This window comes from Neltuma alba, unplaced genomic scaffold, assembly GCF_004799145.2.
Source record: "Neltuma alba isolate B1F8T4 unplaced genomic scaffold, ASM479914v2 tig00010313_pilon, whole genome shotgun sequence".
Lineage (NCBI taxonomy): Eukaryota > Viridiplantae > Streptophyta > Magnoliopsida > Fabales > Fabaceae > Neltuma > Neltuma alba.
The window spans coordinates 94533-115031 of NW_021635226.1; the positions used below are offsets into that span (position 1 = coordinate 94533).

Here is a 20499-nt window from a genome sequence, read left to right on the forward strand (position 1 = left end):
TATCAGTTAGCTATTTATTCTATATCTATTTATTTTACAAGGATTAAATCCTGGGCGCTTTACACCTACTTGCCACTTTTCTTAAACTTGTAATCGGTAAAAATACGCCATTATTGGCTCTCAAATCAAGATACTTGTATCATCAGCATTGCCGCATTTGAAAGGAACCTACATGGATAGTAACGCATCCAAAATCAGCATTCCCTTATCTCAACAAGGCAAGTTTTTAACCCCTTATCATGGTTCATGTTACTTGATAAGTTTTAGGCTTTGTTTGGTTCAATGGAAGGGAGGGGAGGGGAGGTTAATTAAAGGAAGGGTAGGGGAGGGGAAGGGAGGTCATGGTTTTGTTTGGTTGGAGGGGAGGGGAAGGGAGGGGAGATTTCTTGTTTGGTTCATAAGGGGAGGGGAAGGGAGGTAATTATAAATTGACAAATATACCCTTATTTCTATATTTAGACTAATTTATTTTTTTAATACACACACGATATAATATATAATTATAATACATACATGTTATGATATGTATATATTAATACATATGATATGCATATATTATATAATTATATTATTATATTATTATTATTATCAAATATTATTAGTGGCTAAAAAGAGAAAGAAGTGAAAAAAGATTTTTAATAAGATGGACAAACTTGGAATATTAAAAAATTAGTATGGGTAGTTTGGTCAATAATAGACATAATATTTCTCTCCCCTCCAAAAAACCCTAAATTTAGAAGGGAGCATGGGGAGGGGAGGGGAGCACTAAAAGACAAATTTCTTTCCTCCCCTCCCCTCTATTTTTCCCAACCAAACACACATATCTCCTCCCTTCCCCTCCCCTCTCCTCCCCTCCCCTCAACAACCCTCCAACCAAACAAAGCCTTAGTGCAGTCTACTAATAAAATATTATATGCATCAACCAATTGACTCGTGACTCAAGCAAAGAATTTTATATTATAAATTATCAAACTGTTCAGTTCTTTTTTTTTTTTCCTCTTTTGATTAGGGAATTCAATTACTCAATAATCGATATTACCACCCTTAATTATTGTAGCTGTCATTATTTTCCAGATATTGATCATTGATAATTATATATTTTTTTTAAAAAAAATACTAATTTAAAAAAGAAGACATGAAAACCATGGCACCATTTATACGAATCAAGAATGCGACTTTTTTTAAATGAAGCTATTTTTTTTTTGGGTTTTACATTTCTTATCCTCATGCACTTTAAATTTTTAACAAATGTTATTTAAAAAAATATTGAGAAATTAGTGTGATTGGTAAAAAAATTTTAGATTAAATTACAAACACTATATTTTAATTTATGCTTCTTTTCCAAAGTAAATTTTTACCATACACATTTCTGTAGAAATTCTTATTGAATGAATTTGTTGTTGCTCTCAAACTGTGCCTATCTTATGGCATACTTATTTTAAAATTTGTCCAATATGATTAGCTGAAATAGTCATAAACACATTCGTGTGGAAATTAACACAAACCACACATAGTGTATTACCCCCAATTAATAGGCAATAAAGAACCACAAATCTCACCAAATATTAAATCAATACATATTTAAACAAATTAGGCCTACATCACGTCTAACAAATCATAAGTCCATAATATAGCAATGATGCAACCAAGATAAATTGTTGACTGAAACCCACCTTACACGTAGGCACTGGCATAGAAGTCGCCCATAACGACACACAAATGTCTAACGCCACTGAATGCACCCAGCCTTATGTGTCAGCTATAGGTTACTTAGACGATGGGGCCCGCGTCTGTGAGTGTCAATTTTGTGGTGCCTTAGTTTGGCTCGGCAAGTGCCTCAAGTGTTGCTCTTCTTCTAAATACCCAATTTTCTCGATTTGTTGCTTTCACGACAAGGTTGTTGTGCCTTACCTCCAGACAGCACCAGAAAAATTCTAACAGCTTTTCTTCTAAAAAGAACATCCAAAATCTAAAAACTTCCTAGCAAACATCAGAGCATATAGCAACATGTTCTGTTTCACTTCCATGGGAGGAAAGATTGACCATTCCCTCAACTCTAGCAGAGGCAGTCCCTATTCCTTCATCATATCCGAACAGAACTATCATCTCTTGGGGAGCTTATTGCCACCTAAAGGATGCCCCCTATGTACTCACAGCTGTATATTTACGACATGGACAATGAAATAAGGAATCGGATGGCAGCAATCAGGTATGTCCCCCTCATGATACTTACGCCCTCCATTATCATGTTGCCCCTACAGCACATTTCACAATAAACCCCTTGGCTCTAAATTATAGGCACCATCTAGACAAATCGGGTGTTGACAACGCCATTGCTATGGACATTAAAGATTGCCTCGACCAGCATAACATCCTGGTCAAGAAATATCGTATGTCATTGGACATCCTTCGCCAAGACAACACTGCCGAAGTTAGGATATGGCTCCTCAGAGAATCAAACAATAGGAATAGAAATTACGAGCTACCCACGGCATCAGAGGTAGCCGCGTTGATAGTAGGAGATTTTGATGAATCATATGTCAATAGAGAGATATAATCATAGAAAAGAAAGTAGGCTCCCTGAAGCACGTCCATGAACTGCACAAGTCGTAATTGCCTCTTCAATATCCCCTTATCTTCCACTACGGTAACAATGAATTTGTACCAAAGACAGAACATAACAATGGATCTCTTATCAGTACCAAGAAGAAAAAGTACCTCACAATATGAGAGTGCCTAGCTTTCAGACTAATGGACAGAAATATAGTGGAGTCCGCATTACTGTAATCAAAGAGGTTATTACAGCAATTCATTGTAGACAGCTTCACAATGGTCTGGAGTGAGAGGTTTGACTACATAAGAAGACACTAGAGAGAGCTTGGGGTTGACCTATACAAAGGACTCGCCAACGCAATAACAAGAGGTGAGACAGACCAGCCTAATAAAGGAAAGAGGATAATCATATCAGGAGGCCTTCCACCAACGTTACTCATGGTGTGGTATATGAGGAGGTCTTTCAGAATGTCCATTCAAAGTGACCAAATCATCCAATTCGCAAACTGCCTTTCAACTTCGTATGATAGCTACCACAATTACATTACATTTAGAACTCTATAACTCTGGGATTAACTTACATTTATGCACTTCAAGCAACCGGATAACCATCTTCACCTTTCACATAACTTACAACTATAACAAGCACAATAATACATAACTCATAAAAAATTACATGCATAGCAACCATCCGTTCAACGCACGGGGAGAAGATCCTAGTTTAAATGATGATGCAATCAATTGTTGATGCATCATGCTTTAAATTTTAATTCCTTACTATAATTATTTTTATACAATTACCTAAAATAAAATCCTACTTGAACAATACCCTGCCAAACTAGAAGATAAAGAAAACAACACTGCAATATCATAATATATGGAATCAAAATGCATAATCCATAAGTTTATTCTCTTTCAAACCTTTTTTTGGGCTACGCATAGGTATCCTCTTATTGGAGGTAATCCTATTTGATGTACTGTCAAGCATTAAATGTTGGCACCCCTCCTAGCGAAATTCAAACATTAGTTTGTTATGTTGTGAAAAACTAGTCTATTATGTTAGACTTAACCCCGTTGGTATTTTCTTTCAAACTTAAAGATAGAGTTCGTTGATAACACTTGAAGCCCAACAATTGCTTTTGGATCTTGTAGGTAACTAAAATAGAAGAAAAGTCTAGCTATATGTGAAGAAGGAGTGGAAGGATGGCAATCGTGGCAGTTAGGAACAAGGGGAAAAAAGCCAAACTCAACCAGTTGGTTTGACCAGAAAACTGGTGAACCATCCTGTAGTCTAATCTGGTTTGAATGTTGAACCACTTAGAAATTGAATCGATGTAAAACCAAAGTGAACCAGTGAAAACTGGTGTGAATCGTTGATAAACCAATTTGGATGATTATATTGTTATTAGTCTTATTTTTTCTCATTTAGCTTCTAGTATCTCAATCATTATAGATTTGAATGAATTTTAATAATGATTTTAATAGTAATTATTACTAATTTTAGTTATTGATGAATTATAATAATCAAAATTTTCAATGTTGTTATACTTTGTCATTGTTATAATCAAATTATTGTTGTATTTTCTTGTATTTTGTTATTAGTGTTTCTTAATGTTGTTATATTTTGTTATTTTTAATTAAATTATATTATTTTAATACGACCAGTTTGATTTTCAATTGACCCTAGTTTTACTGACTAAACCCTGAACCGCTAGTCTACTAAGTGCCTGTTTGGTTGGGCTTTTTAGGGGTGAAAAGTATCTTAAATTGGACAGAAGCCCGATTGGAAATTTGGATGCTGTTTAGATGGGCGATTGGGCAATCTGGCTTTTGTATGAAAAGCTACAATAAGCTATAAACTAAAATTAACAGCTTATAACTTATAGTTTTTGAAACATGGAGAGAGAAAAAGTTAAGAAATTTATTATTTCTTTTGGTTTTTATTATAAGCCTCAAATAACTAATTTGTAGATAACAAAAAATCAGTTAAAATTAGTTGAAAGTAATAAATAAGTTAGAAATATACTTTTGTTTTTAAATATGCTCCTAGAAATATACTTTTATTTTTTCATGTTTCACTTTATATTTAAAGTATTTTTTATGATTTCTCTAAAGTTTTAAAATTTAATTCACTCATTAAATTTGACTTTTTCATATTAAATTATTTTAATTTCATTGTATAATATGAAATCATTTTTTTAATCATGTTTCATTATTTATTAAAACTCATACCCATTTTGGTCATTTTACAACTAAACTTACTTTTACTCAATTATAATCCAAACAACCCTTTGTCAATTTCATTTTTGCAAACTAATTTTTCTTAACTCCAATCCAAACACAATTCAGCTTATCCAATTTAGCTTTTACCTAACTTCACTTTTTTATAAGCCAAATTGATAATAAACTATTTTTTTAATTACTGATCCAAACAGACCCTAACTTAATTGGTTTAGCATCTAGTTGGATATCTTGTTCCTTGGCTGCAAATGAGTCTGGATCCACAGGCATTGCCAAAAAAGAAGAGAAGACGTGTGTTTTTGTCTTTTTACCTCATTTATTTTAATTTTAAAATATAAAGATATTATATTAAAATTCAAGTATGGTTTGTTAACGTTTCATTATTCTGTCACTATTTAAATTCAGCAAATCAACATTTTTCATCAATGAAATTACTAATGTTAAAATTAAGAGAATAAAAATAGATTTTATAAATTTAAGAAATTAAACTAAAACATAGTATAAATCTAGAAAATTAAATAAAAAAATCCCTTAAGAAGACACTTAAATAATCTAAATTCTTATATAGATCATTGAATTTATCAAATTTCTAATTAGGTCACATAACTCAAAGAAGAATTTTAAAATTTTATGAAATAACTTTAATGTCATTTTCATTAGAAACCTAGAGAAATGATAATTTTATATCTAATTTAGAATTGAAACGTGTTAATTGTGTAATTGAACTTGTTAATTTTCAAAGTTGTATCATGATCACTTTTTATTGGAAGACTTATTATAAGTGTGTTTTGGAGACAGGAAATTGTTAATTTAAAATTGAAATATGTGAACTGTGAAATATAACATGTTACTTTTTAAAGTCATATTGTGACCAAGTTTTATTTAGAGACTTATTGCAAGTATGTGATGAAGACAAAAAATTGTTAATTTAGAATTAAAATGTGTTAACTGTGAAATGGAACACGTTAATTAAGGATTCTCTTTTAGTTTCTTCTAAAATGGATATTAGAGTTATTCCATAAAATTTTAAAATTCTTTTTTTGGGTCATGTGACTAGATAAGGGTTTAACAAATTTATGTCCCAAATAAAAATTTGAATTATTTAAATATTTACCTTATTTTAGCGTTTTTTTTTGGGTTTTTTTTAAGTCAAACTATTATTTAGAGTGAAACAACATATTATTTTTTGTTCTTGATATAAGATTTGGTTTATAATTTAAGTAACAATCAAAAGTAATATGTATATAGTGTTTATGTATGTGTATATATATATGTTTTCATACTTCATATACACATGGGATGTAAATAAATTATGTTTGGTACAAAAATAAAAAGGAAAAATTATTATGCAGAAATAATTTTTTTACAATATTTATATTAATATTATTTCATAATAATATTTATGTTTTTGTCATCTTTTAGAAGGAACGCAATTATTGTTCCCATCACGATGTAATTATGTAAAATATAAAATTTATTTCCACCCAGTAAAAATTTAGTGACAACATAAAATATTCAATATAAAAGTAGTAGTACTACTTGTAAATTATGATAATGAAATATTCAAAATGAAAAAGAAACCTACTTAAAATAAATAGTTAATTGATAATTAGTAATATATTTGAACAATAAAATTGCATAAAAATAATTTTTGTGGAAGAAAAAATTTATAAATTAAGTCACGAATGTTTTAGTATTAGGACATATTTCAAGAATTCCAACCCATGCATCGATATTCTTGACAAAAAAAAAAAACAAAAAAATATTCTTTCGGTCCTAAATATAAAATTATTATTCACATTTGTATAGGGGTTTTATATTTAAAACCGGAGGAGTACATTACAAGTGTTAATATTTATATAATCAATATTATTAATTAATATAAATATAAATATTAATAAATCTCAAAATCCATCAATAGGAAACAACACCTGAATGTTATCTTTTTTTTTTAAAGAGCCTAATATTTAATATAATTTGTGTTTTTCCCATTTTTGCTGACCCCCTCCCTGGCGCCCTCTCTCTCTCTCTCTCTGTGTGTGTGTGTGTGTGTGTACGCTATAGTCCGCCACAAGAAAGAGGCTCTTAGGCTAATCGATTCATCATCTTCCCCTTCCTCTTTCTCTCTCTACGCTGGAGGTCGAGGAGCTCTGTCGCTCTCCTCTGAGTTCTCTCTCCCCCTCCCCACCGCCAAAGAAACATCTTCTCAGCTTTGATTTGAAATTAGGTACTCTTTTGGGGTTTTCTGACTTCCCCCCTTCTTAACTCTCTTTCGGTTCACCCCGTTCTAGTTTTGCTTTTTTTAGCATCTTCCCCTCTATCTTACTTTGGATCTACTTCAGATTTGACTCTAATCCATGTTCCTTGATCAAGATCGAGGTTTTAGTTCCTATCTGTCCAGAATAATGCCTTTTCTGCTCGAGTGACTAATTTGAACGGTTATCTTACTTTTTGTTGATCTAACAAGTCGAATCCTGTCTGTATTTTAAATCTGTGGGAAAGGTTTTGATTTCATATTGTTATTACCTAACATTTCAGGGGTAGGGTGTTCGGGAAAGTGGAAGGGATTGCATAGTTTTGTTAGTTGTTTATTGCTGTTAATCTTTACTAATCTGATCACAGCGCGCATGCAGCTAATTTTAAATTGAATTCACTTGATTTGCTAATTGGGTTTTATGTTTTCTTACTTTTTCCGAAGAATACTACCATATATTTGTCCACCAGGAGTTTGAGGTCCCTGTAGGATAATTTTCTCGTTATACTTCATTTCTGATTTTTTTTTTTTTTTTTTGGGGTGATGTGTTCGGCTAGCGGAACTATTTTACTGATCAATGAACCCATTTTGTTTATATTAAGGGTAAGCTAATGCTCATGGGGAAAAAAAAAAAAGGTGTAGGCTAATTAAATTATGATTCCTTAACTGCTAAAATTTTGCTTGTTCATATATTAGTAATAATTCAGTACAATTTCTACGTCTGACTGCATCAAACTGACCGACAAATTCCTAATGTTTCCTGGGACAGGTTCTTGCTTTCTTATTATTGAAGAAACTACTAGTTAAGTTATATTCGAGTGCTGAACAAGGACAGGATGCTAATAAATATGTGTTCTCAGTCATGTATTCGGTCAATCTGATATCAATTGGAACAGTTTGGTATTTCTGATGGACTCAAAAACTAGTGCTGGAGCTGCCTCCAAACAGCATCATAAGATAGCTGCTGAACAAACAGTAGAGGCAAAAGACATCCAGCCTTCTCCATCTCTGGTTTCAAAATTAGGTAAACTTGAACTGGGTACTCTTGAAAGTTCATCAAAATCCGTGCAGAGCACATCGAAGCAGAACATTGGAGAAACTTCTGAAAGCAAGAAGGCTGGAATTTTAAACCAAAAGGGGCTTGCCGAGTCCTTAAGTAATAAATGTGGTTCTGTTGCTTTCTCATCTGTCCTTAGGCAGGCATGTGGAGGAGTTGACCATGCTATTAATGAAAATAGGGGGTCGCAGGATAGTTCTATTGATCAAGAAAAGAAAACATCAGAGTATGGAAGTGTGAAGAACAGCTCTGTTTCAGCTAAAGTTAGTGATGGGGCAAGCAGTTTTGGAAAGACCAGTGTAAGTGCCAAAGTCAGTGATCGAGCTGATTATGTTGAGAGTGGGAAGAGCAGTATCTGCAGAGGAAGCACAAGCAGTGATGTCAGTGATGAGAGTACTTGTAGCAGCTTTAGTAGTAGCATAAACAAACCTCACAAGGCAAATGACTTGAGATGGGAAGCCATCCAAGCTGTTCGAGCTAGAGACGGGATGCTGGGTTTAGGTCACTTTAGACTACTGAAGAAGTTGGGCTGTGGGGATATTGGGAGTGTGTACCTCTCAGAGTTGACTGGAACTAAATGCTATTTTGCAATGAAGGTAATGGACAAAGCATCACTAGCAAGTCGTAAGAAGTTGCTTCGTGCTCAGACTGAAAGGGAAATACTGCAGTCACTGGACCATCCTTTTCTTCCAACATTGTATACTCATTTCGAGACAGACAAGTTCTCATGCTTGGTGATGGAATTCTGCCCTGGTGGAGACTTGCATACACTTAGGCAGAAACAACCAGGAAAGCATTTTACTGAGCAAGCAGTAAAGTACGTATAAGTTTGGACTCAAGTTTTGTTTGCCCTTTGCATAAGACATAAACATGTTCTTGTTTTGCTCACTTCTGATTGCTTCTAAGTGGTCTAATTTTCTGTCACTTGTGATTGCTTGTAAGTGGTCTAGTTTTCTGTCACAATAAAGTGCTTGATTGCTTATTGATGGTGCTTAAGTGGGATGGGGAACCCTTCCCCAAAAGCTAGCTATTGCGGTCGAAGAACCAACCCATTAAAATAGCCCCACTGAGCATTTCCTACTATTCAATGTGAGATGTAACATCCCGTCCTGCTAAATCTCCTATCCACCCCCTCCAAATGGAAAGTTGATATCTCATTGGTTACACTCCATGACCAAATTTTGGATACCATAAGCACTTAGCTTTAGAAGCTATCTAATATTGTTTTTTTTTTCCCTCAATGATAAAAAGGCCACCCAAATTGTCATGGCGCACCATGACAATTGAGAGGCCCAACACACAAACCAAAACTCAAAACTACAAAACTTAAATCCGTAAGAAGGTATCTAATATTCAAGTTGACGTAAAATTTTGACTGGTTAGATGCTCTTAGCTTGAAACTAGAATGGAGGCATTACAGAAACATGGCTAACTTAAATAAGCAAATTCAGTTCACCATCACATGGTGCACTTCTCTCTTTTTCCTGAGTAGATTCTTGAATTCTAACGCATACACTTGCTGGGGTAATTCTATGCCTAGATAGATATTAGGTTACTCATGGATTGTTGCAGTCTCTCCTTGCTTGTATTGTGCTTTGGTTATATCATATAGGCATCCAAGGCTAATTATGGAACATTTGATTTTAGGCTGCTACTCCTTCGATCACATTGAGAATATAGACAGTTTGTGATCTTCTTTTTGAGACCTATGAACCTACGAATTTATGTGCATGTCAATAATTATACTCTTTGTAGCACATGGCTGCTCTATGTTAGTCTATATGAAGTTTGGTAATGTAATCGAGGACATTTTGTATATCAGATCTGTGGATGATTACCTTTTTTTGTCATTTCCAACAAATAAGTAAACTTAAAGTGTGCTGGGAACTTGAGTGGTATGGGATGCCCATGGAATATTTAAGTGTGTTGATTTTGCCACCTCAATAGCTGGCTTTGGGGGAGGATTCTCCAATCCCATTCAAGCATCCATCAAAGTAAAAGACAACATTCAACTTTGATGTCTTGGACGATTCCTGTAATTGCAGGATGGGGGAGTGCATATCTGAAGCCAGGATTACAAGATTGGATTGGAACATAAAAAGCCATTATTGCATCCAAAATTAATTACTGGTACCAGTATAAAATATTTTTATGTAATAATTAATGATTAACAAAATTGAAATATTTATCATTCTATTGTTAATAGCTCATTACAATGAAACGTCTGTGTTTTGCTATTCAGTGATTGATTCATCTACTATGACAATTTACTCAGTAAATATGGCTTGGGAGCATGCTCTGATTTGTTGATGTCTTTTTGAGCTGAGGATACTCCTTAAGCCTGGTTTGGGCGGTGTTGAAGGGTAAATTGCCTGATTTTAGCCATGTATCTATTTGAGTTGATAGTGACATTTTAGCTTCATGTCAACTTGCAGGTTTTATGTAGCTGAAGTCTTGCTTGCTTTGGAATACCTCCACATGCTTGGAATTGTCTATCGTGACCTCAAGCCAGAAAATGTCCTTGTGAGGGATGATGGACATATTATGCTCTCGGACTTTGATCTTTCCCTCCGTTGTGCTGTTAGTCCAACTCTCGTTAAAACCAATTCAGCAGAATCAGAGCCTTTAAGAAAGAATCCTAATTATTGTGTCCAGCCAACTTGTATTGAGCCTCCTTCCTGCATCCAGCCATCTTGTGTTGCTCCCACGACATGCTTTTCACCCCGGCTCTTTTCTAGCAAATCAAAGAAGGATAGGAAACCTAAGACTGAAATTGGAAACCAAGTGACTCCATTACCTGAGCTCATTGCGGAGCCTACAGATGCTCGTTCTATGTCCTTTGTTGGAACCCATGAGTATTTGGCACCTGAGATTATAAAGGGTGAAGGTCATGGGAGCGCAGTTGATTGGTGGACTTTCGGAATCTTTCTATATGAACTGTTGTTTGGTAAAACCCCTTTTAAGGGATCTGGGAACCGAGCTACGTTGTTTAATGTTGTAGGCCAGCCTCTCCGATTTCCAGACTCACCTGTCGTGAGTTTCGCTGCTAGGGATCTTATGAGGGGTTTGCTCGTAAAAGAACCACAACACAGGTTGGCATATAAACGTGGGGCTACTGAGATAAAGCAACATCCCTTTTTTGAGGGTGTTAACTGGGCATTGATCCGTTGTGCTACGCCGCCAGAGATACCCAAGCCTGTAGAGTATGAGAAGATACCTTCCCCGGCATCTTCAGGCAGTGAAAAAGTGGTCCGTCACATGTCAATTCCTGATAAAGGTTCTGATAAATATCTTGAATTTGATTTCTTTTAGTAATAGACAGTATTTTTCACCCGTTGATACCCTGAAAAGTAGACAGTATTGATTGCAAAATGGGTTCTGTTGAATGGGATGAACTGCTTTTCCAGTGTTTTAGGGACAGGTGATCAGAAATTGTATGTCTGTTTTCTTTTGGCTTTTGCAGTTCAGATTTGCATGGAACAATTAATGCATTGCTTCTCTCTCACCCTTAAAAAAAGCCCCAAGGGCCTAAAACTGAAAGTTTCACCATTCAGCATTAACTGGCTGTCAAGAAGTTTTGGCTGGCTTATGCGTTCGATGCTCCTACGGAGGAATTTGTGGGAATTATGTTACTATTTCATTCTCTAGAATTAGCAAAATATAGTGCTCAATTGGAATGAAAAAGAACTGTAATGTAAAGTTCTTGACATAATTCCTTTTCTCTTGAGCATCTCCATGAAAAACTCGGCATCTCTTCCTCCCCCAATTCAGATATATCCTCACAGTTGACACCAGCAGCATGATATAGACAAAAGTGTTTTTTTTAATCCTTTATTTTTATCCCATGTTTTATTTGTCTTTAACTCTATAAAATATATTTTCTATCTTCTAATTATGTTCAATTTCTTTAAAAATTTTAAATGTTCAAATTATAACATTAGGTTTAATTTTTTAAATTTGGTCCCAAAAATTTAATTTTTAAGAGGGTTAATATAATTTCTAGTCTATGAAATTTGGGTTTATTTTGATTTTGGTTTTTTAAATTTTAAACTCATAGCTTTAGCCTATGAAATTTAATTAAGACGCTAGTTTCTAAAGGTGAAACAATGTTAAAATCTATTAAAATATGGTAAACAAAGTTAAAATGATGATAGGGAGTTACTAAATGACTTTTAGTTGGATCTTATATGGGTACGAGAGGATTAGAAAAAAAGACAGATTTTTAAAACGTAGTTGTTAAGCTTCTTTTTTTCTTGTTTGTTTGAGTTGTTTATTAAATTGTGTTTTGAACAATTATCCCTCATTTGTATAAGCATTCTTCATGTTGCGTTTTGACCAGTTGTTTTTTTTTTTTCTTTTTTTTTTTAATCTATACAAAATTTAGTTAGGTGACATCTGACAAGTCTACATCATTATTTTAGTATTGTTTATGACATTTCAGTGGATTTTAGCACTGTTATACTTTCAAGAATTAATGTTTTAAGACAGATTAAATTTTAGGAACTAAAATCATGAGTTTGAAAATTGAGGGATTAGCTAAAAAATGAACCCAAATTTAAGGGATCAAAAGTTGTATTAATTTTTTTTAAAAATAATAATGATATTGAGTTAGAGAATTGAAAAAGATATTTTATAAAATTAAGAAATAATCTAAATTCTTGCATAAAATTAAAAAAAAACCTAAAATTATACTTTAACGTGGAATAGATGATAACTTTATGAAAAAAATAATTTTTTAATCATTCAAGTTTTAACTCATTTATAACTTAACTCCTCAACTATAACTCAATGCAACTAAGTTGAACTTTTGACTCACATATAACTCAAACCCTTTGTTATTTTTAAAAAAGGTCAAATTTAATTTAATTTATAATGCAGTAAGTGATGCAAACTAAAACTGTTTTCTACTCGGAACCAAAAAAATAGTTGAGTCCTAAGTTAACTAAAATCAAAATTACTATTTAAAAAGGGGTTTTATTGATTTTTCAAATTTAAAGCTATTTTGCCAAAAAAAATTGAAAGCTTTTCTAAATACTTTTTTTTTTGGATTTTCTTTTTATAAAAATAAAGTAAAAAGATAAATCGAAATCTAAATGAAAAAAAATGAGTAAAAGATAACAATTTGTGATGAATTCTCCTTTAGAGCTTTCAACCTCGCTTTTCTTAATTCAAAAGATCTATGGTGTTTTAATTTCTAAATCAATTAATCAGTTTAAGTAACTACTTAGTGTAATTAACCTGTGAAAGAACCCTTCAACCAAAAGAGTTCAGAATAGAATTGACAGCCTTGATTAAGCTCTATTGGAAGAGATAAAACAACTATGCACATTCAAAATTCAACAATCTAATACGCCGTAAGATTAAACAAAAAACTTAACCCAAAAGATTAACATTAAATTAACTCATTCTAATGTCAAACAATCAGGTCAAAAATTAAACAACACAAATTAAGCACACAACTATCAATCTCAACATTCAAATCACAAACTACGCTAGAACTGTAATGTAATAATTCCAGAAACACAACCTAATTACCTAACTAAGATAATCAAAAGATAAAACTAGAATTGGAGACGTAGATGCAGTTAAAAACTCCATAATTAGATTGCTCCAAGCTCTGGCACAGTTTTTGCTCGAAGGGGAGAATCACATTCAACTGCTCATGGTCAAACTGATCACTCCACTAAGCTGAAACACAGCTTTGGCCATGATAGCATCAACACAAACTCGACGAGGAAGAAGGTGACAGAAAGGTAGACTAAATAAGATGAAAACGAAAGTCATGATGGTGATTATGGAGAAGGAGGATGAAGGTTGACGGTGAATGGAGTGAGAGGAAGAGGAAATCGCCAGCGAGTTGACAGAGTAAGGTGGAATTGATGGTGAATGAAGGTTGAGAGAAGGAAAATGACGATGGATGGTGAAGACTGGCAGAGGTGAAGGTCGATGGCCACACCCTGCCTCTTACTCCCCCTGCTCTGTAAAGACAATAATGATCATTCGGTAGTTTTCCCCCAGCCCCTTAGTCTAAACGCAGCGTTTCATGCTTTCTTTTGCTTTTTGTTTTTTTTTTTATTTTGTAGTTCAGCACTGCCTTTTTTTCAAATTCCTTGGTCTTTGAATGGCAATAATTTGGGTACTAAGGTCCTGTTTGGTACGAAGTATTAAAAATAAGGGATAAAGATTGAGATTGAAAGTGTAAAACTATATTAAAAGAGTATTTAGCATGAGTAATTGTATAATACTTGAGATTAGACAAACCCATATATGTGGGATTGGGGAATACCATGAGGGGATGTGGTATTCTCCAATCCCATCTATATGAGATTGGCTAATACCATATGACAACAAATCACTCATGCTAAGCATCTTTTTAACATATATGCTTTCAACCCCAATCCTAATCTTTATCCCTTATTTTTAATACTTCGTATTAAATGTAACCTAAGTGTCAATTTGATTAATCATTCTCTATGATGTTTCCAATTTTGCACAAATGACCAAAATGCCTTGTAATGCCATTTAAAACACTGCAATACCATTTATCTTAATAATGACGAATATAGTGACATTTTTATCCTTTTTCTCATTAATTCGTGTAATTGATCTTAATTAATATTTATTCATTAATAATGTAATTTTAATCAATAAAAACACTAATAAAGCCTAAAATGCATGAATTAATAGATAAATATTAGAACACATCAAATTCCCCACACTTGAGACTTTGTACTCCTGGATAAAGCAATGAAATACAATGAAATACAAGCACTCAAGGGAATTAAGTGTTTCTCTCATCTTTCACAAGTGGGTAATTTCACTCCAACTCCTAAGCTAAGCCTTACCATAAGCTTGTGGAAAGCCTAAATTCTAAATTCTAAATTTTTGGCTTTTTTTTATTTTACTATTTTTTCTGCTTTTTTTTTTCTTTTTGAATATTCACAACTAAACAACCATTTGAGATGAATTTGAATTTCTGCTACTTTTGAGTGCAAATTCCATAATCAATATAATCCAAATTTGGAATGTAAAATCTATATTTTCCATATAATATATTGAACTTGCTTTTCAGGAACTTAATTGAGTGAAAAGTATAACACTAAAATCTCATGGCCGTGCCTTGACCTTCAATGATAAATGACGCCTTAGAGAAAGATGATGAATAAGAAAAAGAAAAGAGTGATGGCCATCGAATTTTACAAGCAGACATGCAATGAGTGAAATTTTAGTGATATAAAAAATGGAATTCAACATTGCAACTCTGATTCATCTCCATCTTAGCCACTAGCTAGCACACCTTGACAATACCTTCTGCTGCATGTGCAACATTCAAACTTTTAAATCACATTTAAATAGTAATTTAAGTAGACTAGCAGGATAGCAACGAGTTAAAACATGTGCACTAAAATTTGCTATGGTAGAAAGTTTTAAAAGCCAAATAAAAACATTTATCAAACCATTGGATCCTACTGTAATAGAAAAGAAGTGAAATCAATTGAAAGCTCTGCTATAGTGAAAAATAACTAAACTTTATATCTCAAAAGCTAAATATGGTAGAAAAGAACAAAACTAACACAATTTGATAAAAGGTTTCCAAACACAGTGGAAGTGAGTGCTAGGGATCCTTGACATACAATTAGGCCTTGGGCATTTGGAGCCCGATGATTCAATAATCATTCCACAAACCTAGACAATAACTTATTTAAAATTCCTTGATTAAAATCCATTATCACAAAATTACAGCAATATGGGCTCTGCCCGTAATAACACAAATTATTGAATATCCCATATATACACTAAAATCAATAGTTTCCAAAAACCGAAGTTCACAATATTTAAGGCATGTAGAATATTCAAATCATATTAAATAGTCCTTATGTCATGGCGAAAGATGATAAGCGCAAGTAAGAGGAACCTAATGAGAGCCTACCACAAGGCTCACCCTCTTCTAACTTCCCTGCAGTCCTACATGCAAACAGAGGTCGAGAACATATAGTTCCAAAATTAAGTTCAACTAGCAGTAATTAATTTATACCAGTTTGTACATAAAACCCTTCGTAAATTAGTTCTCAATTCGGTTACCAAAAATCCTTTCCAAATAAGCCCCCAAATGATTGAATATCAAATATATTTCTCAAATCACTTTCATAAGTAATTTCATAAAACATATATAAACCTTTTTTACAAAATAATTTCACAAAGTCCTTATCATATATCCATCATAAATCACATATATACATGCCAAGTAGATGATTGATGCACAAACCATCCTTATTACCCTTAACCAGCCTCATTAACTCTCAGTGGAATTATAGCTAACAAATGATTTATCCATTTGACTAGATTACACAAGATTCCAAATCATGTGGTGTCACTCAGCCAAGGTCCTAGCTCATCATGTTGGACTATGGCTGCCCTCCTTTTGACAAAACCAAAGAGGTGTCAAATCTACCGAACCCGCTATAATTCCTGGCCAAAAGAAAAAACATTGGAGATAGGCCCTTGAGAATTGCCGCCAATATGCACCAATCAATGGTATACCACGTGGTATTCACATACACAAAACCTCTCATCACAACTCTACAACCATCCATGTGCATCAAGGGCAAGCAATCACAATTATGGCATGTATATAATGTTAGTGATTGTGTTTTGATGATGACAAATAGGCTTCTATTCTATCTTTGGTTAAAAGGCTTGAATGAATGGTTTTAAATAATTTTCATTAAGTGTTGTTGATTCATACTTATCGACAAATTTATTGCTAAATGACCTTACCAATAAGCTTTTCGGAGTGTCAATAGTTTTTTTAGAGAAAAGAGTTCACTTTATCAAATTCCTTATCGGTAACATTGTTTATCAATAAAGACTTCAAGTTTTGCATTCCACAAGTAACAACTTGAGTTTCAAAGCTGTTAGAAATTGGCCTCTTTTAGGGGGAAAACAAGGCTTCTGCATTATCGATCTCTTTATCAAGAACATACTTTCACAACAAACTTATCGATATGGAAGGTTTCAAAAATTTTCTAAGTTTTTGAGTTCACAAGCTCCTTATCGAGTTTTAGTCAAAGTAATTTACATAATTTTAGAAGTTACTTTAACCAAATATTTCTTAAAGAATTTATCAATACGATTATCGATAAGCATATCAATTACTTGAAGAGTTTATCTGAAATAGACTTCCTTGTGTTTTATCTTGTATTTATTAATAAGTTTATCAATAGTTGCATTTACCGATAAGAAGCGCTTTGACAAAATTTCTCACTTCAGTTTCTCAAAAAGGCTCATGATAATCTATTCGATACTTTTAGAGATTTCTTGATAAGTTGTTCAGTAAATTTGTTTATTACTAATGAACTTCAAGTTTTCATTCACTTTAATTTTCAATATCTTCAACAATTATCGATAACGTTATTAATAATCATGATTATCAAGTTCGTCCTTGATAAAAGCTCTTCAGTACTAAATGCTTGATCTTTTGACTAGAAGATTACTAGTTTGAAACTTGATTATTGATCACCATTTGCTTCACTCTATTACTGTGATTTACTAATGACATACCTAAGCAAGATTAATGTAGGATTAATGGCTCAATGGTAAAAAAATGACGCTGTTGAAGTTACTTTTGTCAAAAGCATTAAATATACCTCAACCATTATAAGCTACCAACGTCTTCAATTACTTTTATAATAGTAACATTATTTCAAATCTAAAAGACACTTAACAAAGATCAACTATAAATAGACGAATCATTCAATGGAGCAATACGAGAACAAAATACTATGCTACTGAATTTATTGCTCTCAGTTATTGCTCTGTTTCCTTGAGTTTATTTTCTTGAGCTTTAGCGTTCATTATATATTACTCTGTAAAGAGCGAGATACATAAACATTCATTACTTATTTGAGAGTTACTCGAGATTCTGGGAATCTTGAGTAGGTTATGTCATATCCTGATAACTATCACCAAAAAAATGAGGAACTTAGGACTGACCAAGGGTGAGGTAGTGTAGTAGAAATAGAGATGGGATAAATTTTGAAGTGAAGCCCAAGAAAGGACTAGACTATCATTTTGAAAAATCTTGGTCTAGGAAGAGCAAAATTGAAAATTATGCCAGAAATTCCTAAAAATTTCTGAAAATTAATGAAAAATAGAATAAGGGGTGGTATTTGAGGCCTAAAATATGCAAATAGAGTAAAAATAATTTATTTTATAATTTTATGCAATTATTGGTATTTTTGGCTAATTAGGAAAAAATTGGACAAAGTGAATTATTTTAAATATATAGAGGCCTCAATAACTCACATAAAAATGAGAAAAACTAGTTGAGAGGCTATTATAAATTTTAAAATTATTCCCAACCTCTGAAAGTGTAGAGGTTAGCTTTAAAATATTTAAAGCCAAATTATGTTGGTAAAAGGCGGATTTTGGGAAAAATTAAATAGAAGGAGTTGTAGGTCAAATTTTAACTTGACAAAAATAGGAGAATCTCTCCTCATCAAAAGGAAGTTATTGGCACAGAGAAATAAATTATTAGAAGTACTAGATTAGGCAGGATTATGGAAAAAAATTAACCGATATTGGACAATTATACAGTAAAATAACTAAAAGCTTGGTGGAGCAAAATTTTTCCTAATTCTGCTACATGGTTTGGCGCCAAATATAGAGGGAGAGGCTATAAATGGAACAATGCAATTTATTAAGTGGTAGACTTGGAAAAATAGAGTTATTTAATAAAATATTGTTTTAAAAATCACATGGTTAATAGGTGAAAAGACACTTGGCAAGGTGGGAGGACACTTGGCAACTTGGAGGGACATGTGGCATGATCTTATGATGAATGGTTAGATCAAGAGCTAAGTAACCATGAAATTCTTGGGTTTTTCTAAGGGTAAAAATAGAAATCCAAGCTAAAAATTTGTCTATAAATGGTGCTAGGTTTATAACCTTTGTTTAACTCAAGGGATATCTTATCCCCAAGTCGCTCTTGGCCAAATGTGCTCTCATAGGGGTAAGGTGAACTCTCTACGTGTCTCGCCTTGGTTGCTGTTACTCTCTCTTATGGGAGGATGTATTGCTCTTATTAGAGCAACGTTAACTCAACCACTCTTTCTGCCCTTGATGGAGGACATATCATTTTTACTTGTGCGGCGTTAATTCTACCACTCTTGGAGGATGTGTTGTTTTCTTCATAGTATTATCAACTCCATTTTCTTTCTTTCCTTTAGAGAATAACTCGCTCTTGGTAGAGTAGCGTCAACTCTGAGTCGGAGGACCTCCTCCTAATTTCTTGAGAGATACCCTATGGCTAAGACCTTTCTTCTACCTAATCTTTATCATGGCTCCTCCTTCATGTACTATATCCCTATTAGGAGGAGCCTCTCAGCCTGACTTATTTAATCACTTGGTAGTGGCATTCGTTTATAGGAATATCATCTCTTAGATTCCCCACTGGCTTGAGTGCTATGGTCATACTGCTCACAAATGCTTTAGGAACATAAAGGGATACTATTCAGTCCCAAGCATTACCAAACATCTAGGCATCATCGAGAACATATTCATCTCTTTATTCTAGGTCCTATTACAACCATCATCTATAATATCCTCATCTATTTCTTTTCATCTTTATCCTCAAGGAATACTTCTTGACTCTTAATTCTCTTATCTCATGACCATTTATTCCTATGATCATATACTGGTCATCATAAACTGACCACATTACACAATGGGAATAGATCATTTAAATACCTTTGTTGTGTGGTATTCCAGTCAACATCAATCACCTGAGGTTTAGGTTGTCACTCTTCTTTCATATTAAGACTTAGACTCATACGCCTGCTTGGCTTGGCTTATTTAGCTCAAACCGTTCCTCTCTCGAAGGGGAGTCTCTGAACTCTATATAGTGGCTACCTATCTCTCATAATACTTTTTTATTATCATCTCATTTATTCTATAACTTATTGATGACTTATCATAATCTCTTGATATCCCTTAGCACATATTTCCCCTGGAGATGTCACCTCAATCTTTTAGCATCAGTTGGACCACATTCTACTAACCTGTTGCTTACTTAGATAGGGGTTTCTCTCATACTAGGCTTTGCTTAAACTAATGCTCTATTTAAACCTTTGCCAAAACCTTTGCTCTATGCCAAAATGAAACATCCTTCCATTTACCCTATTTAGTACGTGTCTAAAAGTGTTAGGGTTCAAGCAAGTCACAAAATAAGCCTGTAGATTGAAATTTTTCAAGTTTGATTCTTAGGTTACCATTCATTGGTAAATTTTAGATTTTTGGTCCAGTTTTGAAAATTCATGGCTAATGATAGATAAATCATATTGAGGTGATTGAAGTCTCTATTTAAAGATCTTTTTAACTCTCTACAAGGAAAAAA

At 33.3% G+C, this 20499-nt stretch overlaps 1 protein-coding gene across 1 annotated transcript; it reads left to right on the forward strand.

Moving 5' to 3' along the window:
- The first annotated feature begins 6850 nt into the window (after positions 1-6850).
- On the forward strand, positions 6851-11592 carry LOC114755664 (serine/threonine-protein kinase D6PK-like). Its single transcript, XM_028944528.1, has 3 exons — positions 6851-7021; positions 7818-8922; positions 10541-11592. Exons 2-3 carry the CDS (start codon positions 7958-7960, stop codon positions 11415-11417), a joined length of 1842 nt encoding a protein of 613 aa, XP_028800361.1. The 5' UTR covers positions 6851-7021; positions 7818-7957; the 3' UTR covers positions 11418-11592.
- The last annotated feature ends 8907 nt before the right edge of the window (positions 11593-20499 follow it).